This window comes from Centruroides vittatus, unplaced genomic scaffold, assembly GCF_030686945.1.
Source record: "Centruroides vittatus isolate TY-2023 unplaced genomic scaffold, ASM3068694v2 contig_1112, whole genome shotgun sequence".
Lineage (NCBI taxonomy): Eukaryota > Metazoa > Arthropoda > Arachnida > Scorpiones > Buthidae > Centruroides > Centruroides vittatus.
The window spans coordinates 270,470-297,538 of record NW_027120714.1 but is presented as its reverse complement, the minus strand read 5'-3'; the positions used below and the strand labels follow the sequence as shown (position 1 = coordinate 297,538).

The 27,069-nt window shown below is 38.6% G+C and overlaps 1 protein-coding gene across 3 annotated transcripts; it reads left to right on the top strand.

The window, feature by feature from the left end:
* Positions 1-524: 524 nt before the first annotated feature.
* Positions 525-15,999, top strand: LOC136976551 (delta and Notch-like epidermal growth factor-related receptor). Of its 3 annotated transcripts, none has more exons than XM_067271894.1 (10): positions 525-818; positions 9,162-9,274; positions 10,215-10,420; positions 11,572-11,708; positions 13,058-13,211; positions 13,283-13,507; positions 13,579-13,815; positions 13,887-14,009; positions 14,077-14,326; positions 15,792-15,999. In XM_067271894.1, the coding sequence occupies exons 1-10, from the start codon at positions 609-611 to the stop codon at positions 15,877-15,879; spliced, it is 1,743 nt and encodes a 580-aa protein (XP_067127995.1). In that variant the 5' UTR covers positions 525-608; the 3' UTR covers positions 15,880-15,999. The 3 variants fall into 3 exon arrangements, with proteins under 3 accessions (XP_067127995.1, XP_067127989.1, XP_067128000.1); XM_067271888.1 differs by having other exon boundaries at positions 526-818; positions 13,881-14,009; XM_067271899.1 differs by having other exon boundaries at positions 527-818; positions 13,881-14,009; positions 15,797-15,999.
* The last annotated feature ends 11,070 nt before the right edge of the window (positions 16,000-27,069 follow it).

Genomic DNA, 27,069 nt, shown 5'->3' with positions numbered 1-27,069 from the left:
TTTTCGTGGCTCCTGCCAAATTTTCGACTTCCGACGACGGGAGCGGTAATTATCCGTCGGGGTAGGAACATCTGGACTTTTCTCATCGTTTCTCTTCTTCTTCCAGTTGTTGCCCCGTCCCAACTTCCTCCGAGATGGTTCCCCGCATCCTCCGACGGAAATTAATCGACTTCTTTGAGAAATCCTCCGAAATCCCGCGGTTTGAGCCCGTCGGATCTTCGGAGAAACGGAGATGGGGCGAAGGGAATGTGGCGAAGTAATCTGGGAAATAGTTTTCCCGCATCAATTTCGAGTTAGGGGGTGGGAGAAGGGAGGAATTTGGGTTAGATGCGCATTAAGTTGGATTTTAACGTTCCATTATCCAAATGGCGTTAGTTTACGGGCGGACGAGATGGAGGGACGTGGAAATTTGAATATTTTAATTCGAACGAATGCGCCAATGCACGCGAGTAGCCAGTCGGTGGGGAAGGAGTTTCGGACGATGCTCGCGCATTCCGCCATTTTTGTCGATTCCGGCGCACGCATCGATTTTCTGGACGGCGCCCTCTATCCGATCCTCCAAAAGTCGGGATGCCGCTGGAACTCGTCGTTCCGTAATTTTCTTCGTCATGACTTCCGTAGGAATACGTAACTTAGTTTTCCTCGTGTTCATCTTCTCCAGTCGCGTCGACTGTCGATGGGTGGCTCCTCTTTCGCCCCTCGGCGATGTCGTCCAAATTCGGAGCCCCTCGAATTGTTCCGATCCCCCTCTCGATCCCGACCAACGTCTTTGGAGGGAAGATCCTCGAGGCGTTCGCACCGATTTGAACCTCGGAAACGTAAGTACCGTTTCCGGGCTCTACGTCACTACTTCCGGGATACGCAAATTCCCGTACCGGACACACGCGCGACGGCTCGCGCAATGCGGTCGTAACGCGTACTTAAACCCCGGGGTCCTTCCGTGAAGAATTCTCTTCTCGATCGATTACGCGCGTAAACCTTTTTCGACACCTCCAGCGCGTAGAGCGAGGCACCCTTTTGGGATAAATTATAATTCGCGCGGTTAAACGTAACACCGGCCGTTCTCGAGATAACTTCGTGTGACGGATCGTTACCATCCGTTTAATTTTACAAGCGTAAAGTACGGACCGATCCATTATTTTCGACCGGAAAGGCGTCGATTACGTTAAAACCGGGAGGGATTTACAACGGGGATTAATGGGAGAACGAATTCCCCCACATCTTAATCCGTTCCCGCCGACTGTCAACGTCAGGAATTTGCGTTAGAGGGGCGTAAAATCTCTTAACGCTTCCATTATTTACACGGCAAATAACGGTGGCGGTGTTAAAAGGTTGGGATTTTATAGAGAACACTTTGTATAGGACGTGCAGAAACCGCGAGTGTTTGGAGAGCGAGGAAGGGAGTAGAAGATGCGCGTGCCGAACAAATGGCAAGAGTGACAAAAACAAAGATGTCTATTCAAAGAATTCCAAAGCGGGGATGCGTTTGTATATAGAGAGAACGGTTTATCGATCCGGAGGTCGTGCAATTTAATGCGGTCGCTGGAAAGAACGTATCGTGTGTCTTGGTCTCGCATCGTCTGTTTCCTCCGGTTTGCGATATTACCACTCTCCGATACGACCCCATTATGTGCGGAAGAAATGAATAAAAACGAAGCGCCCCGTCCCCATTTTCCACTCTTATCGTAGGGATGGCGTTGTCGTTTTATGGCACTTAGATAATTGGAAGTCGCCCCCTCTCGAAACGTCGCGATTCGGTACAATACCTGGCGCGGACGAATTAGCGTGGCAAATTTTTCCCCCGTTTTTGTTTGCAGAAGAGTATTGTCATGCAAATGCCTCATTAGACACTGGAAATTCCCCGAGTTCTTTTGTTTCTGTCCAATAATTGACTTCGATAATAACACTACTTAACACGTAAAGTGTAATTACTCCGACCTTTTTATTCTCGAATTTGTTTTTCTGGTGTTTTCCACCTCTCCCGTAGCGACGAAATTACACGGGTTAATTAAAATGCGTCGTCAAATTAAATTATTTTCGTCTCTCTCCACTTAACAACCACCCCTCCGAAAAAAGAAGAAGAAGAAGCTTAAATTACACAACTCTAAACATAAATATTTCGCTTCTTAATTGAAAAAAATGGGTCCCGGAGGGTCGATACTTGCGGTAAACTCCGCAGATTAGTACAGGGTGCGGGAGAAATTAGAGAATTAAATTCGGAATTAATTAATTAAACTCGATTAACTTCGGAGATCGATTATTAATTAACGATTAGAAGGATCGAAAACTTTCGTTTGTTACCCATTACAGGGGGGTTACGTCTTGCTACAAAGCGGATTTCGTGGCCATAATCCGGATTTGTAAGTTGGAAATCTGCACTAATATATGTCTGCAAGAAATGACAAATGGCGAATGTCAGTTCGATCGTCTATAAATACTAAACGAATGCTTTAGGTTAGTGTGTTAGGGTAAGTAGGACAATGGATTAAACTTCGTTTATAATTCATGGACATCGACTATCGAGCACGCCATCGCTTTGCAACGATTCGAAACGCCCAATTCCGAGTTGCGTAACGAATTTCGCCATGTTTTTTTTTCAAGTTTTCCAGCAATAAATCTCTAAAATTAAAAAAAAAATGGCAGCGAGTACCGAAAAAACTATCGACGAGCAAAACAACAACAACAAAAAAAAAAGAACAGTAATCATTTCGCATGGGTTAGTCCACGAAGTTTAACGACTTTGTATGGATTAAGTGCGTTGTTTCGGGGTTTTTACTCTTGTTTTCTGCATTCTAATGGCGTAGAATGAGTACGGAGGTAGAATTTATACCTAATTAAGTACACTCGAACGGTTTAATTTAAAGTTTAAGCTTCGGAAAAAAACTAGCAAACTCTATTCCTCGAGAAATTCAGAGATCCTCTTGGAGGATTTCTGGTTTTCCCCCCATGGATTTATAGTGTTTTCTTTTGAAGAAAGTAGCCAACTGGCTACTTTTTTTCGAACTTGAAATTAGTTATTTAATTTATGTTCATCGAAATCTTGTAAAATCCAACTTTTAGGAAAGTTGGCATTCTTATGAAGAATGGAAGGAACGATTCTCTGGACGAGTGCCCAACTTTTGAATTTTTATTAGAAAAAAAAGAACTTTCTATATATTTTTTATTACAGAAAAATTCGGATGACAAATATGTTTTCTAAAAATAAAATTCCTGACTTAAATTACAATTTTGAAATTTTAATTTGAAGTCAAATTTACTTTTCTTTTTTCACAACGGAACCTTTTTTTAAAAAATAAATGTGAAATCTAATGGAAAAATTTCCAATTTCTCACTAAAATATTATATCGAACCTCGTTATAAGCGGGTTTTTTTTTCTAGAAAATCACTTTTTAAACAGTTGGAACTGCTTGGTTTGGAGGGGACAAATCATTGAAAAGGCTTAGTTAGGTGCCGAATTTCTATCGAGTTTGAAATAAAACCTGGGAATTTTTCAAAAAACTCGGTTGTGTATCTTCATCGTTGGCTTTGAAGTAACTCTATACGTTTAAGGCACTCGGGTTACGTAAAGAAACCGGGAGAAATTTATATCGGATACTCGATTATAGGCGATTTCCAAAAAATATCCCATTTGAATAATTCATAAATAATAAAAACCGATAGAGACAAGTTGCTCTTCTTATAGGTGAAAAAAACACTAGAGTAAGTCTCTAACGCGTGTTTAGCTTACAAATTTATTTAAAACGAGATACGTACTAGGCTATAACTGCGTTATGTATTCCGGTAAATACGTATAAACGGGTGGCAAATGATGTAATTACTACGTCGAATGAACTACCCCCGAGATGGAAGACGGCGGAGTCGGACGTTCGACCCGTAAATATCGTTAAACGTCACAATGCCGGGCTTTATTTACGGTGTTAGCAAATGCTCCCGACTTAGATCGATGACGTAATCGATGCTCTCCCTTCCGGTATCGCGATCGTATTTCGGGGATTCGATCGCCGTCCATCGATACTCGTTGGCGTATTTACTGATAAGTATCGACTCTCGCTTCCACCGCCATCTTCCACGACTCTAAACTCGTTAATTCGAGGAATTCCTTTTACAATCGAAGTACATTATGGGTAATTAGGATGGTTATCGACGATACTTTGAAGTGCAAATTCTGTTTATCGAATCTTCCAGGTTGGCAACACTCCAAAAGGCGAAAAGGCGATTGCCTCGGAGGCGACTCTTCTTCTCGCATCGACTTCTATCGATTTTCTACGCTCGACGCCACGCCACGCATAAACAAAGGTCGATCCGGGGTCTTTGTACCTTCGACGCCGAAAATATAAATAAATTTCGATGCGGAATCCCTCCGAAAAACCAAAAACTTCTCCGTTCCCCCGCCGATTCGTAGGGAGGAAAAACGATCCTCGCGCGTTATCTACGATCCACACTCCCCGGGAGTGCCCGTAAAACTGTCTTTGCCGTACAATTTGTACAATTTGTACAATACGTACGAGTGGACGGGAGAAGTTTGTTACGTCGACATCCATACGCCAAACCAATTTATGTGTTAGGAGTTACAGACGAGCGATTTCTTACAAACCAGACATTGTGTATCGGTCTTCCGATTGGATCGATAGCGACACAAATCAGTTTTACTTGCTAAATCGAAACAATTTCCCATTCCCCCCTTTTTTAAGTTGGGGAATACCAACGCGCATCGTTAAACAGGTGCGGGGTGGAAGGAGACAGAACCGTAATTAGTTACCTTGTAAAATTCAAAGTAATTATACCGAAACACTCCTTTCTTTCGGTTCAAACTTTGAATTTTTTGTTATTTTGCTAGAATGGCGTGGGATCCTTTCCGTGTGTTTTTGGCAGCTTATGGACCATATTTCTTGCCGGTAATTGCTTTGTTTCGTAAAACACCAATGTAGTTAGATGGATGAAGATGAGTTCTCCCGACATCTAACCTGGACCCATTTATTGGAAGGACGACAAGCTTTCGACTCGTCATCGAAACGGTTCGTTAGATTAAGAGTCGGATTTTACACTCGGATTTCTCTCGTGAGGATCGTTGGATGGATTTCGTATCGTTCTTACTTAAAGATCTATAGTTTAGAAAGCTTAATTTACATATTTTGACTTTATCGAGGGTAGAAAAGGTTGTCGGACCGATGATGTAACCCTCCTTCCTATTACCGGTGTTCTGTCTTCCAGAAGATAAAGCTACGTCTGACGAATAGCTTATGAATTTAACATTTTTCTTTCAAAATGGCGTAATCCATCTTTAATACTTCACCGCGGCACAACATTTAGCAAAGAACAAGTAAATGATAAATGTAAATGCCACCGGCCTTCATTATGGTTGCCAACTTCTGTCATGCAATGCATTAGTGGGGGCGAGTTTATGATTTGCGAGTCTTCTTCCGAAGCGTTTATACGTAATTGTGTTGTCTGTTACGTTTAGAACGATTAATGAATGCCAAAAATTTTGTAAAAATGTACAGATGATGAATTTCCTCCGCTACTCGTCTAATTTACTTTCTTTTTGAGTACAAGAATACTTCTCCTCCCTCGTAATTAGTATTAAAAGTGCTTTCCCGGGCCTGGTCGATCAAAGATTATGCGAAAAAAATTACCCAGTAATTGGGCCTGGAAGGCCCATTGTATCGGCATCTACCGGAAGCTGGGGGTGGGGTGTCGGATATATTGATCCTGGAACAATGGGCCCTAAGGGCCTGGTCTTTGGCGACGTTTTCCGTACAATTTACCTTCCCGCGACTTCAACCGAATTTACATCTTGATAATTCAATTATAATTATTTTCTTTTTGTTTTGATAAATTTTCATACTTGCCAAAACAAATTTAATGTTAAATTTAGTGAAATAAATTAATAAGTAAAAACCCCGTGGCTAACGACGTTAAAACTGTAAATAACTTTAAAGAGTGTATACTTAACACTGTCGTTAATCAAGAGTGTCGAGGAAAGACGTGAAAAATAACGTTAAAATTACTTTTTTTTTGTTTTTAACATTTATAAAAGTCGTTTTTAATTTTTAATAAGTTAATTTAATATTTATCGCTCGAAAAATATAGAATTCAACAAGACATTTAATAGAAATTAAACAATTTGAGACGATAAAAAATTTCCATCCATGGATTACTGAGAGGGCGCACTCGACGAGAAGCAAGATGAGGATTGAATTCGGTTCCATCCGTTGGAAGGACGTCACGCTTCCACGTCACCACCGAGAACCGATCTATAACGTAACGAAGGGCGTCACTAAAAAATTATCGTAATACTCTCGTAGACGAGAAATAATATGAGATGTCTGACTTATATTTTTCACTTTTTTAAAAAAATAAATAACTATAAACCAAACTTGGACTAGAATCGAAGTGTGTCATTCCTCACCCTTTTGGAGGTCAATTTTGATCTTTTAAAAAATATTTACAGTCGAACCTTTAATAAAAGAAACTTATAAATGAGGAACATTTTTTTCGGTAACGTCGTTTCTTGTTGAAATGCGTACAAAATAACCCCCAAACAACGGTCATTTTTATGTTCCCGTCGGTGTCCATCGTTCAGAGGTTCGACTCTATAATATTTCGCTCGTTTGAAGAATGAAATAACCTAAAAACACTTCGGAAAAATGTAATTTTTCTGCTCTCAACGTTGGTTTTTGCTTTTTCTCGCGTGATGCTTCGGAAGTAATCATTCGTTCCTTATTCCTTCTACTGATATGAAGTTCGGTATCCCGTCCGATGTAACAACCCGAACACATAATTTTTGATGTAGGTATTTTATGGCATCTGTCTTTTACGACCTTCTCCCAAACGGTTCGTCCACATTTCTTCCTGCTGTTCTCGTGTTTCGTTACTCACTTTTTCAAAAAATGCCATTTTTAAAAGTTTTTCGGTGTTTGGTTCTTCCATTCTTGCATTTTATAACTTTAACTTTATTTTGTTTTTTAACGCCTCTTAAGTTATCTTCCTCCCGGAGTTTTGCGCCATTCTAGAAAAAAAAAATATGCAGTGAAGGCGATGAATGGTATTATATTATGCATCGACGGATATTATGTAAATATAGAATACAATAGGAGTATAATGTATGGATTTACACGTAAAATCTACATGTAGTTGTTAGTTTACCGTGCACTTTCCAATTAGAGACTTAGTTCTTTGTTCGAGTTGTGTTTTCGTTCTTCTTCCGTTCACAAAATAAACCTTTGTTTAGGCTAAATCTGTAAAAGATTGGAAACGGAAAAGTTACTTCGTTTGTATTCAACGTCGTTCGACGGATTCGCAGTGGACCACAACCGCGTATTAACTCGGATAAACACTGTTGTTTAGATCACGTAACGACACAAATTTCGACACGTGACGCGATTTGTAGTGTTATCGACGGACCAATAAGTGTAGGCCTAAACACCTCTCGAATATCGATCTGGTACAGGAAAGTAGAAGTATGCGTCGATTTCGGTTACTCTAATAAGTAACAAATCGATTTTCTAGAAACGTTCGATTCAAATATTTAAAAAAACGTCTCCGCCCTTTTAAGTCTTTCTAACCAATCGCCGTTCGGACGATCGCGCTTTCGACCAATAGTCGTAGGAATATTACGGATTTTTTTATCTTTCGTATTCGGCGTAGATCCACCTATGTTTATCGGAACTTTTAACTATTTTGACTGTATTATCTACTTATTGTGACAAATTCTTTACAAGATAACACGAATATCTTCTTTATTTTTTACTGTAGGAGCTAGTATTTCTGTTTAGGTGGAGTTTAAACTTTCGAATCTGGTGTCACTCCCTCGATCGTTTCAGGAGACCGTAACTAACTGGAAATGATGGTTTTTCTCAACTGTTTGCTCAGGTCTATCATTTTTAAGTAGTCATTAAAAGAAAGAACTGATACAACTTACTATTATATGCTATATAACCAAAATTTAATAGAGTAAATCGCGAAATGATGACGTTCTCTTAAGTGTGCAACGCGTGTATAGTATACTACAACGACAAGTAGCTATAAAAATGCATCACAGTCGCGATTTACGCAGCAAATTAAGATCAAACACCTCGTAGAAATCATTAAATAGAGAAAGGATACGTTACGCGAACAGTTTATGCAGATAAATTAGAGATATTTTTACTTTTATATAACGAAATTATTGTCTGCTAGTATATATGGTTGTTTATTTCTCCAGACAACGGACGGGCATTAAGTTAGATACATGTTGACACTAAGTTAGATACATGTTAGATTGATACTAGGCAATGCAATTTCTGATTTCTCGAAATATTCCATTGCTCTAATGAAACATAATGGGAAGATTTCGTGATCACCGCGTAATCGATGCGTTAGTGGTTGGATTGCATCGATGGCATAATGCAATGCAACATGTGTGATCTGTCAAGAGAAGGGTGCCTCTTCTATGGAGAATTCAGATATTAGACACGTGGAAAAAACTCCGCTTGGCTCAGAAAAAGTCCACAAATCCACAACCTACCAGTGTCCATTTGTGTTATTCAATAGGTCACTGAAGGGTCGATGCGTTGGTGATGACACCGAGCTTAATTTCCTTCTGTTACATCACACTAAGTGTCCGTGTATCCGAAAGGAAAAAATGGAATTAATTTGTTGTATAGTAACAATTCTGGGTGTTTTTGTAGAATAAACACTAGAAATATAATTCGAATCATTGATTTTCGGTGCTGTAAATTCTTACCACTTAGTACACGTTCAACGATGGACTGAACATTATATTAATTTTGAAGAATATCTACATGTCGGACTGTGACAAATTTATAAATATCTGAAATATAACGAAAAAATGCTTCACTTTCTTAAACTTAACCCCAAGAAAAATGATGATCCCTTCGAAGGCGGGCTGAGCAAACGTCCCGGAACTATACTTTAACATAAGAAAGTGTAAAGAAAACCCTAAATTATTCAAACTCGGTTCTTGTCGGTATAGAAATATTACACCGAATCAATAATTAGGATGACAAACTACAAGATAATTAACGACATTTAAATTGATGTCGTACTAACGTCATCAATTTGAACGTGTTTAATTACATCACGCAAGATTCTGAGAATTTTCTTGAATATTTTAAGTAGTGTTACCAAAGACCCATCTGACGTATTATTTTATTTTGTAGATTGCCTGCCACCTGGAACCCACATGTCCTCATTTGACAAATCTGACGGAAGAGTTTAAGAATGCCGCATCTCCACCCCTCAAAGTGGAATTACAAGAAAGTGACGGACTGGTGTAGGTATTTTTCATTACAAACGTTCGATTTTCTTACATACACGACAGTCAAACAGAATAAAACGTGGAAACTTTTATCGAGAAGAATTGAACAATTAAAAGCGTATTAATCAAAAGTGACGATCGATCCTTTGTATTCTTATCTAAAACAATAAGTAAACAATAGAAACGAGTTTTATAATTAATAATGTTCTATAATTGACTGTAAGAAAGTCGAAGGAGTTAATTAAAACGTTCTTCTTCGTTGTCGAGTGGGAATTCAGAGTGTTTTCCAATTAATTTCTAATTTGTTTTCTTGTAAAAAATGCCACTTGAGAAACTAAGTTTCACGGCTTTTAAAAATACAATATAAATCTCGTAAACTACGTGTACACGTTAATACATCTAGAAGCGTCGAATCTTACTATACCAGTACTACAACGATAGCGAGTCGACGGACTAATCACGAGCGAGGATTTGAATCGTGTAAATCAAGTGATTCGTATCTTCTGATTGGTCGCTTCTTGTCTGCCAACACACTACTTACAGGAGTGAGAAAACGTGTGCAAATTCTGCATGCCTTACGTAAATATTTGAAGCATCCTATAAATCTAAGTTCAAAAATAATTGAATAAATGTTTTTAAAACACGGAGAAGGACATAAATTACACGTCGGAAGTTGATACTTCTTTCCTTCCTAAACCTAATTAATTAATGCGGGAGTTGGGTGAATCCCGTGTATCGCAACTCGAAGTACTTCCCACTAATTACTAGAGTAAACTGTTACGGGATTCGTCTACACGACATTGGAATATCCATTATTTAGAAAGTTTCCTTCGCGACGAAATGCACGAGTTTACAAGTTTGTCACTTAAAACTCTTTTCACTTTTTATAAATCTTAAAAAAAAAAAAAACAGTTATAAGTTTAATGATGTTACGTTGTCCAATCGATCGTTACAGATTGTCAGTGAATCGGGTGTTCGACAGCGACTTCGTTAACGAGACCAACGTCACCGTTACTCTTCACATGGTGTCGACTCACGAATCGGAACTGTGTGATTCCTTTCCTCTTCCATCCGAAACACTGGCCAAGTGGACTCTCGATCTTCCGGGAAACGTCACCTTCGACACGGAATTACTTCCTCCGGGCATACACATCTTAAGAGGTTCGTCTTTCCTACTTTCCTGGCGTGAGAAATCGTGAAGTGAATTTTGACACTCGACATTATGACACGAGTGTCATAATGTCGAGTGTATAAACGATGACGATTTAGCGTACGTAACTAGGCCTTTAACTACTAGTTTTCACGCTTTTATGAACCCCCACACTCGAGTCTTATTAATTAAAGTTACTCGAAATACAGTACGGATCGCGTGTCGTGTGAACGGGCTTTACGTATATAATAGGGCCCAAATAACCCCAAATCAACTGTGGATGTATAGTAACATTTTAATTTTACGAATGCATGGCCTCTCGGAGGTCGACAGAGATCGGGGCACGTATCTTTTCGAAGGCCTCTTTATATAATTGCAGACGAGTGTACCGATTTGTCAAACTTTTCTATAATTATTAGCGAGGTTGAGGCCGAAGTTTTAAACCAAAAACGTGTACGTCGGACGTTCAGCGCCGCCTTCCTGTAAGCCTAGAAGATTGACAATGGCATTGTCAATCTTCTAGGCTTACAGGAAGGCGGCGCTGAACGTCCGACGTACACGTTTTTGGTTTAAAACTTCGGCCTCAACCTCTCTATTCTTTTCGAACGGAGTGCAAGTAACGCCTCTACCGTAAAGAAAAGTACCATTTATCGCGTGTTGCTTCCATTGTGCAAAATTACTGTTTACTTTTGCCATTTTATTTTTTAAAAATCGTCTACGAATTTTCCGAGCAATTGAAAGTTAAAAAGAAAATATATAAACGACTACAGAAACTATTTTTAAAGTCATTAGAACTACTTTTTTTTCCCTTGATTGTAGTTCTTAAACAATTTATTCTGTTTAAGTCGCTCGTTTTTCTTTCTTTAAACTGCGAAGATTTAAACACTTTTAAACGACATAATTTAATTTTCTATTCTAGAAAATGCATTTAACAATTAAGGAACCGTTTTATTTTAATATTTTAGACAGATTATCTGCGTTCGTGTAGTAAAATAGTAAAAACTTCGACCATTTTTTTTTTGTCCGGGAACGAACTCGTGCCTTCTCCGTATTTAGCATCTAATGAATACGTAATTAGGCAAAACACGTATTTAGTGTTGGTGTAGTCGCGTGCAAAGTCGAGCATATAAATTTATTAAAATGTAAATTAATTTCTTTACAGTTCAAGCGACGATACCCGGAATCGAGTGTACCGCTTCTTGGACCCTTAACGTCACACTCAGTAGTTCCGAGTGTATTCGCTTACCCGGAGCGGAAGTATGTTCCGGAATAGGAGCTTGCGTCATCGATTCCTCTAAGGTTAGTTCCGGTATATATATCTCCAAAATACCCCTCGTTTTAGAGGTCAAAAACAATATTTAACCACTTAATTACAGTAAATTTATTAAATCATGATAATAATAATCTAATAAAATGTGCTAAACGTTATAAAATTTACATAAATCCGTGTTAATATGTGTTTTACGTCAATCATCCTCTCCCAACGCTTCTTTAGGTTAATATTATCGAAACGAAGGTTAAGATTACAAATTATTTTTGCGTGTTTATAATACATAACCGTAGGGAGTTCTGGGAAAGTTTCTCTACCCCCCCGCAACTAGTAGCTCGCGAGCGTTTTATAAGCTAGAACGGAGTGGCGCGTGAATGAGAGGTTGGGAAGACTCGTTAACCGTTGCGATTTTAATTGTAAATTTAATCTGTTTGAATTATTTATGTCATCTTCTGATGTAAAAGAGCTTTAAATTCGTTTCCATTTCGTTCCATCTTGGATTCTTTTTAATGTTTTGCTCGGCGATGCTCTTTTTTTTGGGGGGGGGAGCGGATTGGAGAAGAGAATTGTATTTAACACGATCGAGTGGGATGTTGATAGACGTTTCTTGATCCTGAAAAAATGTAAAAGTTGTGTTCAGAAAATCCTTTTATAATTAATGTACCTTTAATGCTTTTTTCTTTGTTTCAGAAAACATCTTTTCTATTTTTGTTCAGGATTTAATTCTGTCACTTCACAAAAACTTCTGCTTCAATTTTTTACCTTATTAATGCATTAAAAAAGTAAAAAGATAAGAGAATAAATGTCTTTAACGGGATATTTAATTAATAACACGTCTATTATTAAAAAAAATTAATTAAAACTTAAAATATTCAATTTTAGGTTAATGTAACCCTTGGTGCCAAGATGGCGGCTCGTCTCTGATTCCAGCAAGGAAACAGTGGGACGCACGTTCTAACCTATTCTAATAATTTGATTGCTAATAATTATGGTAATTTATTAGAATAGGTTACGTTAGGTTATAACGTGCGTCCCACTGTTTCCTCGCTGGAATCAGAGACGAGCCGCCATCTTGGCACCAAGGGTTACATTAACCCAATTGTATAATTACCAGAGAACGTGTCATTTGTAACTTCAAATTTAGTGTTTCTCATTGGAATGTAACAAGTTTCGTTCTGATTAGAAACGTTTATAAAATTAATAAAAAGGCCCTTCCCGTAACGGATATTAATGAGTTTAAAAGCCCGAGGCCCTAAACATACGCCATTTTTAAACGATTCCAACCGAAAAATTCGGTTTTTGTTACGTATTGTTTAATTTTACGTATTAAAAGTCGTTTTTTTTTTTAAATTCATAAATCGCTCAATTTATTTTACAGGTTGTATTCACGTGTCAGTGTTGTCCGGGTTACGTAGGAAGATACTGCGAAGAGAGAGACGGTTGTTACGATAATCCGTGTCTTCACGGTGGCTTTTGCGTCGACATAACCGAAGGTTTAAACGGAAACACCTATCAGTGTCTGTGCCCGCACGGTAACTTCTTCTGTAACCCCTCGTCGCCCTGAAATTTCGAAATTAAAATTTTTCAATCAGTCGTTTTGTAGGTTACAGCGGAGCCAAATGCGAAGAGATGTTGAACCAATGCGATCGAAATCCTTGCCTGAACGACGGGGTGTGCCAAGGGAACCAAACTTGGTACAAATGCCTGTGCCCGTCGGGATACACGGGACGAGATTGCGAAACCAACATGGACGAATGCATTTCCAACCCGTGCGTTCACGGAGTGTGCGAAGACGGCGTGGGAACTTACAAATGCTATTGTTTACCCGGTAAGTCGTGGACAAAACTCGATAGTTATCCTTTGTCCCGGTGGTATCGTGGCACTCTCGTTTGTTGCTAGGATACGGTGGAGATCATTGCGAATTCGAGTACGACGAATGCGATTCCAGTCCCTGTATCAACGGAGGTGTTTGCGAAGATTTAGTCGCCGGTTACAGATGCCATTGCGGTCCCGGATATCAAGGACGACGTTGCCAAATTAAGTTGGATCTGTGTCAGCCTAACCCGTGTCCGTCTCCCGCTCAGTGCGTCGATCGAGGCAACAATTACAGCTGCATCTGCCATCCCGGTTTTAATGGTAATTAAGTTATAATTCTTCTCGAGTTGTAGTTATTTAAAGAATGCGTTACATGTTATCTTTAGTACCAGGCTGCACCCAACACTACGATCCTTGTTATCCTAATCCGTGCCAAAACGGCGGAAGTTGCTGGCCCAGTTTAGATTCCTTCTTCTGTTCGTGCCGTCCCGGATACACTGGAGACAGTTGCGAAGGTAACGATCTCTAATTCCCTTCCTACGTACAACGACGGCGTTATTTATATACAGGTCGATCTTCTAGAACGATACCTCGACCAATCTCTGACACGTACTGCCGAGGACACGTCCGTTCATCGTGGAGGAGATGCGGTGGGACCAGTTAGTGTGCCACTGGATCATTTGCATAATATATACATAGCGGCAGCCACGTTAGCGGGCGCTTGTCTGATAGTAGTGGCAGTAGTCACCGCCTGCCATTGTAGAGTACATAAAACGTACAGGCACATCACCAACAAGTTGGGCCGACAAGGGAACGAAAATCAATATAAACTGTGAGTTTGTTTTTATGTTAAATAGGGGAACCACTTCTTCAATTTTCTTTATTCTCGAGTACGGGATTACAGTAATCCTTTCATTTACTCCAATTCGCTTTAACGCGATCGAAAGTTCTTTTAAATTTTAAATAATCAACTTTATGGAAATAAATGATAGTTAGGTCCTTCCAACGTTAAATTGGCACCCGTCAGAGCAGACTAAACCATTTTCTATCCAGTTGTAGGGAGAGACTGCTTTATTAGCTGCAAATAGTTAATTTTTTATTGCAGTCTTGGAGCATTGGGTGCCCCTACGAGTGGTATAAAAGTGGTTTAGTCTGGTTTGACAGCTGCCACCTTACGTTGGAAGGACTATACGTCAAAAAGTATGTTATTTGTTATCGGTAAACGCTTATACAGACGTATATTTGAAAGAATACTACTATTCTACCCCAGTAGCAGTAATTGGCTCCACGAAATGGAGCCATGCAAAATTTAAACGGCACCATTTCGTGGAACCAATTACTCGTGTAAAAGGAGGGATTACTGTGCGTAAAAATGGAGGAAACTCTGTAATTGTTCGGGAAGGGTGAGACAATTTTATAGCCAAGGATAATTAGATTGATTATTATTAATTCTAGGAGTTGTAAGTCAAATGCAGCTAATGGACCCGGAAGAGATTTCGTGACTGTAAATTCAATAATGGCGGAAGCTATTAACAAGAATTATCCCGGGGACAAACGAGATTACAAAAATGTTTCCGATCGATTAAGAGATATTGCTACGTCGGCCAATCGCTAGCTTAAATAAGGATTTTGGAAATAAATAGCCGACGTCATAATGGAATTTCCAGTCGCGACTTTCGAAGGATAAACGACAAAGAGTATGATGAATTTTGCTGGGAGACTTTATCAAAACTATTCTTCTTTTTACGTCATTTTACTTTACCATAATTATGAATGAATAATCCATTACCGGACTAAAAAAGAAGGATTTTTAGAATAAGTCCAAGTTGGGATATTTTATAAAATTTAAAAAATAATCAGGAAAATAAAGTAGATTTAATTAATATTCTACTTTAATTGATACTAATCTTTTAATTTCGTTTAATAGATCTTTTTCTTAGTAATTAAATACTTTATTACCTTGACAAATGAGACGGTCTTAGTCACTGGAAAGTTCAAAGTTCATTGGTTTACCTTTGGTGCATCTTTGCCATTTACGAATTAAGCAAACGGGTGTTTTTTATTTTACATTTTATGCTTTTTAAATAACACAGTAACAAAATTTATACGACAGTCGTGGAGTACCCGTTTCGAGTTCGGCCAGAAAATGGGTATTCGAGAAGAGTAAAGGTACCCAGGAAAGGGAGGACGGAGGAGGTTGCAATACGGAAGAGAGAGCTTTGGACTTTCTGGTGTTAAGGCCGTGTCGAGAGTGAAGTGTGGACTTTGAAACTCAAGCGTTGATGGATTTTTCCCAGCGAAGACCCAGTCAAATTTCTGTGGACCCACCGTGGCAGCGCTTTTGAAGACGGAAGTGACGGAACCAGAACTCCTCTCATCGGCTAACTATTTTTCGTCGTCCCAGCTTTCGTCCGGTCCCGGATGTAGCCACGCCCACGTGTCGGATGTACTTAGTCCAGAAAAAACTCGTCCCTCCATTTGTCTGCTTTTACAGGTTTTTAAAAACTCGAGTCTCGGAATGCGATTCGTTAACCGAATACATTCTAGTCGCATAGCTACTAACTTATGTGTTTTCGAGTAGAGATCAGACAGAACACGAACAACTAAATTATTATACATTTAACCGATAAAAGTTTGGATTGTGTGGTAGAATTTTTACTCGAAGAGTCTAGATTTAGATTTTTTTTCTAAATTTTGCTTTATTATTTTATTTTTTAATTATTTTATTTCTTAGTTAGATGTCAAATAACGTTAGACAATCCGTCACTCGAATGTTTGCCTACGATTTAAGATGGCTTCCGATGCGGCCATTTTTCTATTCCCTAATTAGACGTATCCGTGAATTATAATTATCGTTTGCCATTTTGTAATCGTTGGTCTACGGTTGATTTATATACATAATATATAATATAATATAACATATATATATATATATATACGGAAGTATTATTTTATACGAATATAAACACGATTCTTTTCAGCTCACACTTCGAATGGTGTAACGCTTTCTGTCCATTGATTTCTTACTAATGCTTCTTCGCACACGAACTGTCCACGTTTTTATCATACGCCTAGAAGTGTGCCATCGATCGATGTATCAAAATATATGATTACGCTTGATTCTTCGTTTTTTTAAATTAGCTTTAACGGCATGATGACAAATAAAGAAGTTCTTTAATTTTAAATGTCTTCCTGATTATCCAATTTTCAAACACTAACGCGCTATTCGGCACGTTAATATACATAAAATACGTTGCAATATGCCTATATTTGATCGATTAATGGTACGATTGTCGGAAATGTTACTGTATATGATCATTCACACCACCTGACGAAATGTCCCCGCTTTCGGAATGGATGTCAATAGAAGACACTTCTTCGGCACTTCTAGCGCTAACACTCTCGTATATAAACAAAGTTTAAAGTATATTTATGGGTCATTACCTATTCGACTTACCATTTTTTATTTATTTTGAACATTTTTCCGCTCCAGGCATCGCATTGCCCGCAGAGCCGGTCCTGTACATAACTTGCACTTGTTTCTTGAAGTGTAGGCCTTACAATACATAAAACACAGTTTCTTTATGTATTATAGAAGTAATTTTTTGTTCAGGGATTATATTATTTAAACTTTTCTCTTGAAAATTTAAGAAATTTGTCATATTATTATTATTATTATTTTATGAATTCTCTACGTGAATTCGAGTCCGGACAATTTGCAAAGATAACCCCTTGTATATTGTGTAACTGTATTTTTAAATTTTTGGAAATTAAATAAATAATGCACCAACATAAAATTTTTAGAAATAAAATAGACATTTTCAAAGATAGTACGGGTTATACGAGTATAATTGTTATAAATTTTATCACTGATGTATATCTGCATTGCATCGTGGAATCAATTATGTTAAACAAATAATTATTTTTCATTAACATACCAAAGAATGAATTTTACATTTAATTAATTTGCAAATAAATTAACAATAGTTCTTAAAGAGAGGCAGAAACATAACATAAATCTTATTTACGTCTTTGTTTATCACTTACTTTCTCTTAAGGGATAGAAGGTATCGATTATAACACCGTATCCGGGTGTTTTAATAATGAACTTGGATTAATCTATTTTCTTTTCTGTCGTTTCAAATTTTAATGAACACGGGCGTAAATTTCTTCAATTTAATTGCTTAAGCAAGAAGTCATTCCGCATTCCTTTCTCCTTCATGTATTTGTAAGCGAGAGTGTTTACATAGATCTTCAGTTTCGAAAACTCCGGTAAGAATTTGTACCCTTAGAAGAAGTTTGTAGTTGTTTTTTAAGTTATTTCTACTTAAATTTGTGAGTCAATGTGAAGAAAGTTTCGTGCTCGAAGAGTTAAGTGTCTCCAGAAACAATTTTAAGTTATTTTTGTCAAAAATATCCATCGAGAAAGAAGACGGTATTGTCAAAAGTGATGGCCTAAACACTCGATTCTTCTACGTCGTTATCGATAAAATGGTGTCTCTAAAGAAAAGAGAAATCGATTCGAGCAGGTAAGAAGTACTTTCGCAATTTATACGGCATTTCTCTTCGTCTTAATACAATTTCGTGAACGTGAATAACGCGTTCAAAAGCATCGAAGAAAAATGGCGTCACACCCTAACAAGAAAAACTGGTGTCGACGTCTATGAAGAATGGACAGGTTTATAAACAGTTAACTTGGCGAAAGTCTCCCCTTCACTTCGAGGTGCCCACCAGAGGCCGAGTGGGCAACGTCACCGAACACCAGTGGTCGGTGGCGGGTTGGCGCCCGACCGCGTAGTTTTCCGGGTTTCCTTCGCGAGTATAACACCTAAATAGTGACCAGTTTCTCGTAGAAAGCCCTTCTGGGAAGCACCGCCTCCTCGGCAGATCGCCCACGTGTTGCGTTATCTTTTTTTATCCATTCAATTCGTTCGAGGTGCTCTCATCGAAAGAAAAGATTTCGATAAATTTTTACAGTTTGAGTGGTAAAGGCGTGTCCGTGTCTCTGGAAAAACGAATCTGACTCGGATTCTAAGAAACTTCCACTAGAGTTTCGATCCTCACTATGGACTCGGCCAACTCGTTAAGTCGTCGTAGAGTGACGTCGAACGAAATTCGTCCGACGTCGCCTTCGACAAAATCTCATAACAGATGGCACCACGTACAATTTTAGTTATTTATTTTGATTAATAACACTGGAGAACAAAATGAAAGCCTTTTTTGGCACACAAACGAAAATATCTGATCCTAATAGAATTTTTTATGCTGTTTTCAAATATATAAACACTTTTTCTCCATCACTTCTGTTTTTTTTTGTGACAACCGGTTTAAATGTAAAACATATTTATTTAGACAAAATGCACACGCTTATTCATTTATCTTGTCTAAAATGGTGGGATGTGGAGCTTCTGCTGTGTTTGGCAAATCCTTCTTGAGTGTCCAACAGTAATCAGCAAGCATTCTTGAATTCCACTGGCCTTGATACCTCTTTTCCATGATAATGTCTCGATGGAAACGCTCCTCTTGTTCGTCACTGACAGCACGATTGTCGGGGAAGAAATCCAGGTGGAAATCCAAGAAATGCAATTTGAGGGAAATATTACATCCCATATCCTTGTAAGATTGTAAGAGCCCATTCACAACTTCGCAATAATTTGGAGCTTTGTGATTACACAAGAAATTTTGTGCAACATCTTTGAATGACTTTCATATTGACTTTTCAACTGCGTTTAACAAGCTTCCAAATTTTTTATCTTTAATTAAAGTTCTTATTTGTGGGCTCACGAAAATTCCAGCTTTGATTTTAGCATCACTTATATGAGGAAATTTTTCCTTTAAATAATGAAATCCACCATTGTTTACATTCATTGTCTGATGAAGTAAATTCCAACCTTTCAGTCGAGAAGGTAAAAGTTCAGCATGTTTTTTAGACAAGTTCAGATCCCTAACAAGATCATTTTGAGTTAACAAATGAGGTTCACAAGTAGAGGTGCTACCTTCAAAATCAAGATCTTTCTCCTCGTTTTCAACTTCTGCAACCGCTTCATGTTTGAAATCTTCACCAGTAAAATGTTCTGGCGGAGCTGGTACAGGTAAATTCTTACAGTGAGAAACTGGCCTCATAGCAAATGGTAAATTTGGGTACTTCACTGTGTGTTCGGATTTACTAGTTATTCCTTTTACAGTTCTTAAACAAAAATAACAGTCTGTAACATGATCTCGTGGTTCACGCCAGACCAAGGTATTGCAAAGCTCAAATGTCGAGGATAACCTTTTGTCCACTCTGTCAGACGTTTTACACAAGTTGAACGTATGATATGTGGTGCCCAATTTTTATCCCGATCGCCCATTTTACAATCAAAATATAGTTCAGAACATTTCTAACAGAGTCAACTGTCGTTGTCGAGGTAAAAATGTCAATTTTTCGTATACATAACAGAACATATCAGGATCATTTATACACTTTCTTGACATATTTTTTTCAGAAGGTAACAAAATACTCACATGCAGCTACAAATCATAAGACAAACAGAAATCAGCTTCACTCAATACAAATACCACAAATTCTGTGCAGCAGTGGTCTGTGGGTGATGAATCATGTTGTGTGATTCATTAGGGCGCGTTTGGAAATTGTAGCCGGTGTTGCTGATAACTGCTGGTAGTTATCAATAACATCGGTTACAATTTCCAAACGCGCCCTTATTCTGCTATCTGAGTAACAAGTTGGTAAAAGAAAGTTAAACAGATCCCACCTCTCCCCTCCCTGCAAGAGGTGCAGGAAAGTATCTGTGGACGGCCAGACATGGAGCCAAGATTTAAGTCTATGATTACGGAAAATCAGAGGCTGACAGAAATATTTCAATTCCATATTTGAAATCAGTACAAAAAGTTCTATTAGACACAATTTCTCTCTTCTGTGTGCCAAAAATCATATTGACCAGTGTAATACAGATGCTATTTTTTAAAATAAAATTTCATAAAAGCCGGGAAAGTTACGCAACTCGTTGTTAGATTTTTTTAAAAACAACAACTATACAAGCCTTAATCCTAGCACGGTTTACCAGGATAATGGTGCAGTGGTCGATAGTGGCCAGTATGGTGTTCCGGCAATCTTTGGAGAACCAGGGGTATTCTATGTGTTTCGGACAGTTCAAGTGTACAGTCAGTCAATCAGACTAAACGAGGAGGCGTCCATGTCCCAGGCGGAACTGGCTCTGGAGGGAGTGTCCCAGTGAATCCTACAACAGTCGACCTGAGGTGGTTCCTAGGCCACATCGTGATCCCGGGCAACAAGCGCGCCTATCACCTGGCCAAGGAGGCGGCCAGGGGCTCATTTGTAACGAACCTTCGGTTACTTACGTAAAAGGTACTCTACTGCAACGATCAATGACGCACCTATCAACCTAATCAACTTATGCCTTCGTGCCTGGTTGGTCGAACTCCAGTGAGTTGCGATTGGTATATGACCCAATTACTGACTGGACAAGGGAGGTTTCCCCACTTCAAGTCCAAGTTTGGACAAAGAGATGGGTTGTTGCTCCTGTGGGTGTTCTCGCGATGACACGAGACAATATGTACTTAACTGTCCTCTTACTGAGGATTTCTACCGACAGACTGATCAAGTCGACTGGTCTAAGCCTTCCGAACAAGTACTTCGAACACTTGCAAAGTAAAAAGAACCTATTGAAACTAAAGGATTGATGAGAATCGGCTTAAGGATTAAAAGGCTTAAGGAACTAAAGGATTGGCGAGAATCGGATGAGAAGGCTTGATGAGAATCGTAATAGGTCGCTCGACCTATAAGTCAAGTGAATGTACTGGGCAGGGCCTCCTTTTCTAAGGGAGGGGACCCCGCTGACTGTTTATAAGAGCTGGCCTCTCCTTGGTACAGGACTCAATGCGCAGAACAAGCTGCACCAAAACTAAGTCAGAGGGTTGGACCCGAGAACGAATAAGGCGAGGAAGGACGGGTTGAACCACCAGAGGAAGGTTCAACCCATCTAAGCATCCAAGCATCTAACTCAGGCCCGACTTGTTATTGTTGTCACCTTAATACCACCACTGATGACCGATTGCTGATGATTAAATTACAGTCTCTTAGAACTCTGTACTGCCGCTTTGGCGGAGCAGAGGTTTTATCTTAGAGTTGTAGTGTACATATGACAGTTTACTTCACCCGTCAAATACCTAAATAGGAGCAATTTACCTATATAAACTCCTCTCGGGTGGCACATCCATTGACAGATCGCTCTCCGATTGTTTCAAAATCGTCATCCGTTACGTAACAATGCGCTTCTTTTTTCAAAAAAATGCTATCTCTATTACCTACATCGTAGTTCAGAACTTCGACTCTGAATAAAGAATTAGACTTTGCCTTCAGGAACAACGGTTTGGATAAGATTACTTCAGCTAAATAGTCGATAGGAATATTAGTCTTTTCATGGTAGAAAATCGACGAAAGAAATCGAGTGAGAATAACGTTTACTGGTAGCATGGACTCGAAATATATCGGGACACTCAGACAAGTAACGAAGCAGTCTTCTTCTACCCAAACTTGGCAGAAGAACGTGCTAAATTTTGGCAACGGTCTGCTTTCAGTAAATCCTAAATTTCTCCGAATTTTATACGTAAATAGAGAAGACCGAGATTGGTATCTTCTATCTCGAGTATTTTGACAAATAGTGGATGGCAGTGAAGTGGTGGCATCGTTATCGGCATATCTTCTCAATCCTTCTACTTCTTCGTCGCTCAATACGTTTTTGTCGAATACGTAATTCTCTAAAGGAAAACGCGACATAGTCCCAAATCGAATTAAATGGAAGAAGGGCTGCATGCTTCTTCGATACAGCTCTCTGTTTTCGCTCGAAGTGGACGCTTTCCGTAAATTGCTCCGAGATATTCGTCTGGTCGTCCAATTATATATATTCAAGAAGAGGGAAACTTCGTTCGTATTTCTGTAAATTGGACGAGAGAAGAACCTGGATACGGTCGATTCTTCGCAGTTTAAGAAGTCCTCACTCTCCAGTACTTCGTCGGAAGACGAGGTAAACAGCTTCCAACAATGAAATTGCACGAAGAGATCTTCGTGTTTGCGGGAGAAATCGTGAATGGAGAAAACGTTGCCTACTTCCATTTCTTCGATCAAGAAATCCCGGCAGTCATTTAACAAATTTAGATACCGATTTTTTCACTTATTTCGTAAATGTCCATGGCGTCTTTGGCAGACCGGAATTCAATTTCTCCGTCTGTTATGAACCTTGTGCAGAAATATTTATGTAATTGCATGGAAATTGAGGCTTAACCAATTCTATTTTAACACTTACCCGATCATTCGATTCATGATGCCAGACTTAACATTCACGCGGACGCAACTTTGCCCTAGTGTGAGATCCTTAATCAGTTCCGGATTCTGAATTAGAAAGGATCGGCTCAATCGAATTTTGTTTTCGTACGAGTAATAAATCTTCACCTGTTCCGATTATCTTTCCATATTAAACAACGTTGTATATCGGCATTAACGGATACAAAAAGGGGAATACTTCCCTTTTTTGTAGCATTTTTATTGTCTCTTGTATTATTTAATTTTTGAAGTATTGTAATATGTGCATTTCCCTAATTATTATTTCTTCCGATTAAAAAAAAAATATATATATATATATATATATAATTTAACTCTTTCCGCCCTGTGGGCACTAAGAGGGCCTCTTTTAGTAGGCCCATTATGGGTTCGGCCAGGCCCACAATGGGGCGACCGGGTGGTGAGGGACGGGGCCCGACATATCCGAACGGACCACCCCCCGAAAAATTCCTGGGGATTATTCGACCCGTTCGGATTCGATCCCGGGTCCCCCAGAGCGGTAGGCTGCCACCTTGACCGCTCGGCCATCCGGCCGTCCCGATAAATTATATTGGAAATTATACAGTTAGTTATGGTGTAGCCGAGTAATAAATAACAGAATCCTGTTAATCGTCGGCTTTGATAAAAATTTTAAAAAGTTTATTAATTACAGTTAACATCGATAGTTTCCAAAGAAACAATTGTACACACTTACTAAGAAAATACAAAGACACTTGGGATTACCCGTAACAATATCACCAATTGGCCCCCACGTACCGACAAAACAAAAGACTTATTCTAACTTATGTCTACCTTAACTATAGTTTAACTAAATTTAGTAAAGGGCCCTAGAGCAAGATAAGGTTGATAAGAATTATACAGGAATTGTTAGAATGAAAAAGTTCAAAGGGGTGACTGGCAATAATCAAAAAAAAAAACCTCGGATCCGTTCCTTAATAATTGCCTCTGTTACGTGCTCATCCTGCTTTCCTCTCTCCCCGAAAAATCTTTCCTTTCGTTCCAATCTCCCTCTCTCCTCTGCCAGTAAACCCTCGACCGATCGGGTGTCACCCTCTTTTGTTTTATTACAGTTCAGACCACATGGGTTAACTAACTACAGTGTGGTTAAGTAAACAGAAGCCGGAAGTACAGTTTTTATCGCAGGAAGATAGTATAAGGAAAGTAAAGAAAAGAAAAATAAATAGCAAGGCTTAATAAAGCCGCAATGGGTTAGTTTACACGATAAATTTGTGATTTTTATGGTTATTTTTGACTTTCAATATTAACTGTATAATGTTACGGCAGTTGTATCATCTTCGTAATACTTAATAAATATATAACTACTAATGTACAATTATGTGTTATTTATTGAAAATTTGATTGTGAATTTGCCATATTCACTGAAACAATTTCTATAGTTATATCACAAAAAAGAATTGCGATTAATTAAAGCAATTGTAATTAAGGGTTCAAAAATGCAGGCAAAATTAAATAATAAATAAATAAATAAATAAATAAAAATTACTACAAATAATCATAAAACCTGAAAGTAAATTAATACTAAATGAATTAAACCTAAAAATAATAATTAAAACCCGGACCATTACGCCGAAATCGAAACTAAAAGTAAAACCAAAATTAATTAATTAGTTAAAATAAAAATCAAATCAATTGAAAATTAAAACAATGTTTTTAAAATCCGTTTAAAAGTTGTTTGGAAATTTTCAAATTGTAAATGAAATTAATTTTTACCGGTAAATTGACTTTATTTGTATTCGGCGATAACGGAACATTTTGCTTTTAATATATGTAATAAAATAACAATAAATATATACAGACAGATTTGTAAAACTGCCAGGTTTTGTCTCGTTAAGTTCGACCATCGACAGAACATTAGATACAAAGACCCTGGTAAGACTCTGACAATAGCTGAGGTTGAGGCCGAAGTTTTAAACGCGAAAACGTGTACGTCGGACGTTCGGCGCCGCTTTCCTGTAAGCCCAGAAGTTTGACAATGGCGTTTGGAACGTCGATCATGATTCCACTGACTTTCCAAACGCCATTGTCAAACTTCTAGGCTTACGGGAAAGCGGCGCCGAACGTCCGACGTACACGTTTTCGCGTATAAAACTTCGGCTTCAACCTCGCTATTGTTACTGGCTCCAGCGGCACAGTATTTGCATTTTCTTGACCGTACGCTTTCTATCAAATGCCTGTTACTTCCCGTAGGAAAAACCGTGCCCGCTTGTATGCTATCTTCCCACCAGAAATCTTCAACATCATCTCTAAAAAAATGAGTCTTTAGCGAACAAGCAAACTGACCGTGGAAGCTACATCAATAGCACATCGGCATTCTACAATAGGAAAAAAACAAGCATAATTAATCAATTTAATGGCATAGTTCAGTACGGGGTCAAAAAATTAAGTAAAACACGTGACGATTCAAGGCGATTGCACGGCGTGTCGTAAACAACCAAGTAAAGGGCAGTTCTGTCTAGAAAAATTACAAATTGACCAAACAATACCCGTTAAATTCTGAATAAAGCAGAAAAACTATAGGCCTACAAGTATCTGAATGTATAAATGGTAGTGCTACAAATAGGCTACCATTTACTCCATCCGATACTTTCTTTTCTTCACCCACATAAAACGTTTTTGGTTTGCCATACACCAGCGGCCCAAATACTTCCGAGAAAAGCTGGATTTATTACTTTCGTCAAATACACTTTTGATATTGCGCCTATTTCCTTTCTTCGAATTGCCAGGCTGAATTGTATACGCTCAATAAATGTGTCCGCTCGAAACTCAGAAAACGCGCGCCATATTTTTGGTTGATAAACGATAGCTCATTTTAGTTAAATAAAATAGTGTTGCCAACCGCGACCAATTAAAAATAATCAATTTTTAATGCAAAAATTGCTAAAGTGCTACATTAACATCGAAAAAAGTTTGTTTTCTGTAACTAGAGGAAATAGGCCGTTCCTGTAAATGGGCAACGTAGAAACTTTTTCAGCAAGTTTCTTTTCGCCGCAAGAAGCGAAGTTATTCGTTAATAAATTATTAAACGTTAAAAATTGTCACAAATATGTAAAAATTTGTAATTATTATTATTAATTTCAAACAATCATAATATTTCTTTACAATTTTCTCGAATAACGCGATATATGTACAGTACTGTACGGTACACAAAGTAAGCGTAAACTCCCCAACGGCTGCATAATTTTAATTCGCATTCGGTCGCAGCCATGTGAGGACATTCGTAATTCATCATCCTACATACATTCTTCGGATGTCTCTAAGCGAAAATTAAAATTATGCCGAGCAATTGACCGTAAAAACAATTTGTTTTATACATCCAGAATAAGAAAATGCTCTGACAAATGTTCTTTCGATGGTCAAAAGCTCTTTCATTAGTCAAAATTCATCACCACCGAAATTCCATTGAAGAGGGCTAAAATGTTCAATTCTTAAAAAAAAACCCCACAAATTTTTTCAAACGCATCATTTTTACAGGTTTTATACTAAATTGTTACAAAAATATTTCATGATTTTTTGTTTTAATTGAAAAGCATTTTGCAAAATTTTAAGAATTAAAATTACAAATAAAATCTATTTTCAAATTGAAACTTTTGCACACTTAATACACACAAACTTCCATACGTTGGAACTTTTTTAAAACTCTTTCCGCCCTGTGGGCACTAAGAGAGCCTCTTGTAGCAAGCCCGTTATGGGTTCTGCCAGGCCCACAATGGGGCGGCCGGGTGGTGAGAGATGGGGCCCGGCGTATCCGGACGGACCACCCGTCCGGATTCGATCCCGGGTCTTTCAGAGCGGTAGGCTGCCACCTTGACCGCTCGGCCATCCGGCTTGTGTCCGCCATCTAGTAATTCAACAGAACGGCCGTAGCCGCTTTGTCACCGTGGTGGTCTCGCAGAACCGGCGATATCATAATCGCGATTTATTCGGGTTACACTTTCTAAACGCTCCGGTGTTACCTGTAACACGGGTTAGAATTTCCAAACGTGCCCTAAACCACTCGTACACACTGGAGAGTAGAGGACCATACCGCAAATAAATGCTACTCGACGTGAAAGTGTCTGCAAACAGCATTCTTCGTCCGGTTATACTTCCTACTTTTGAAGTCGTTTCACTTAAATAACGTACAAGAGCCGCAACGACCCTGATTTCTCATTTTTATCACGAGAAGTAATTACACGAAATAGTCTACTAACGTGTAA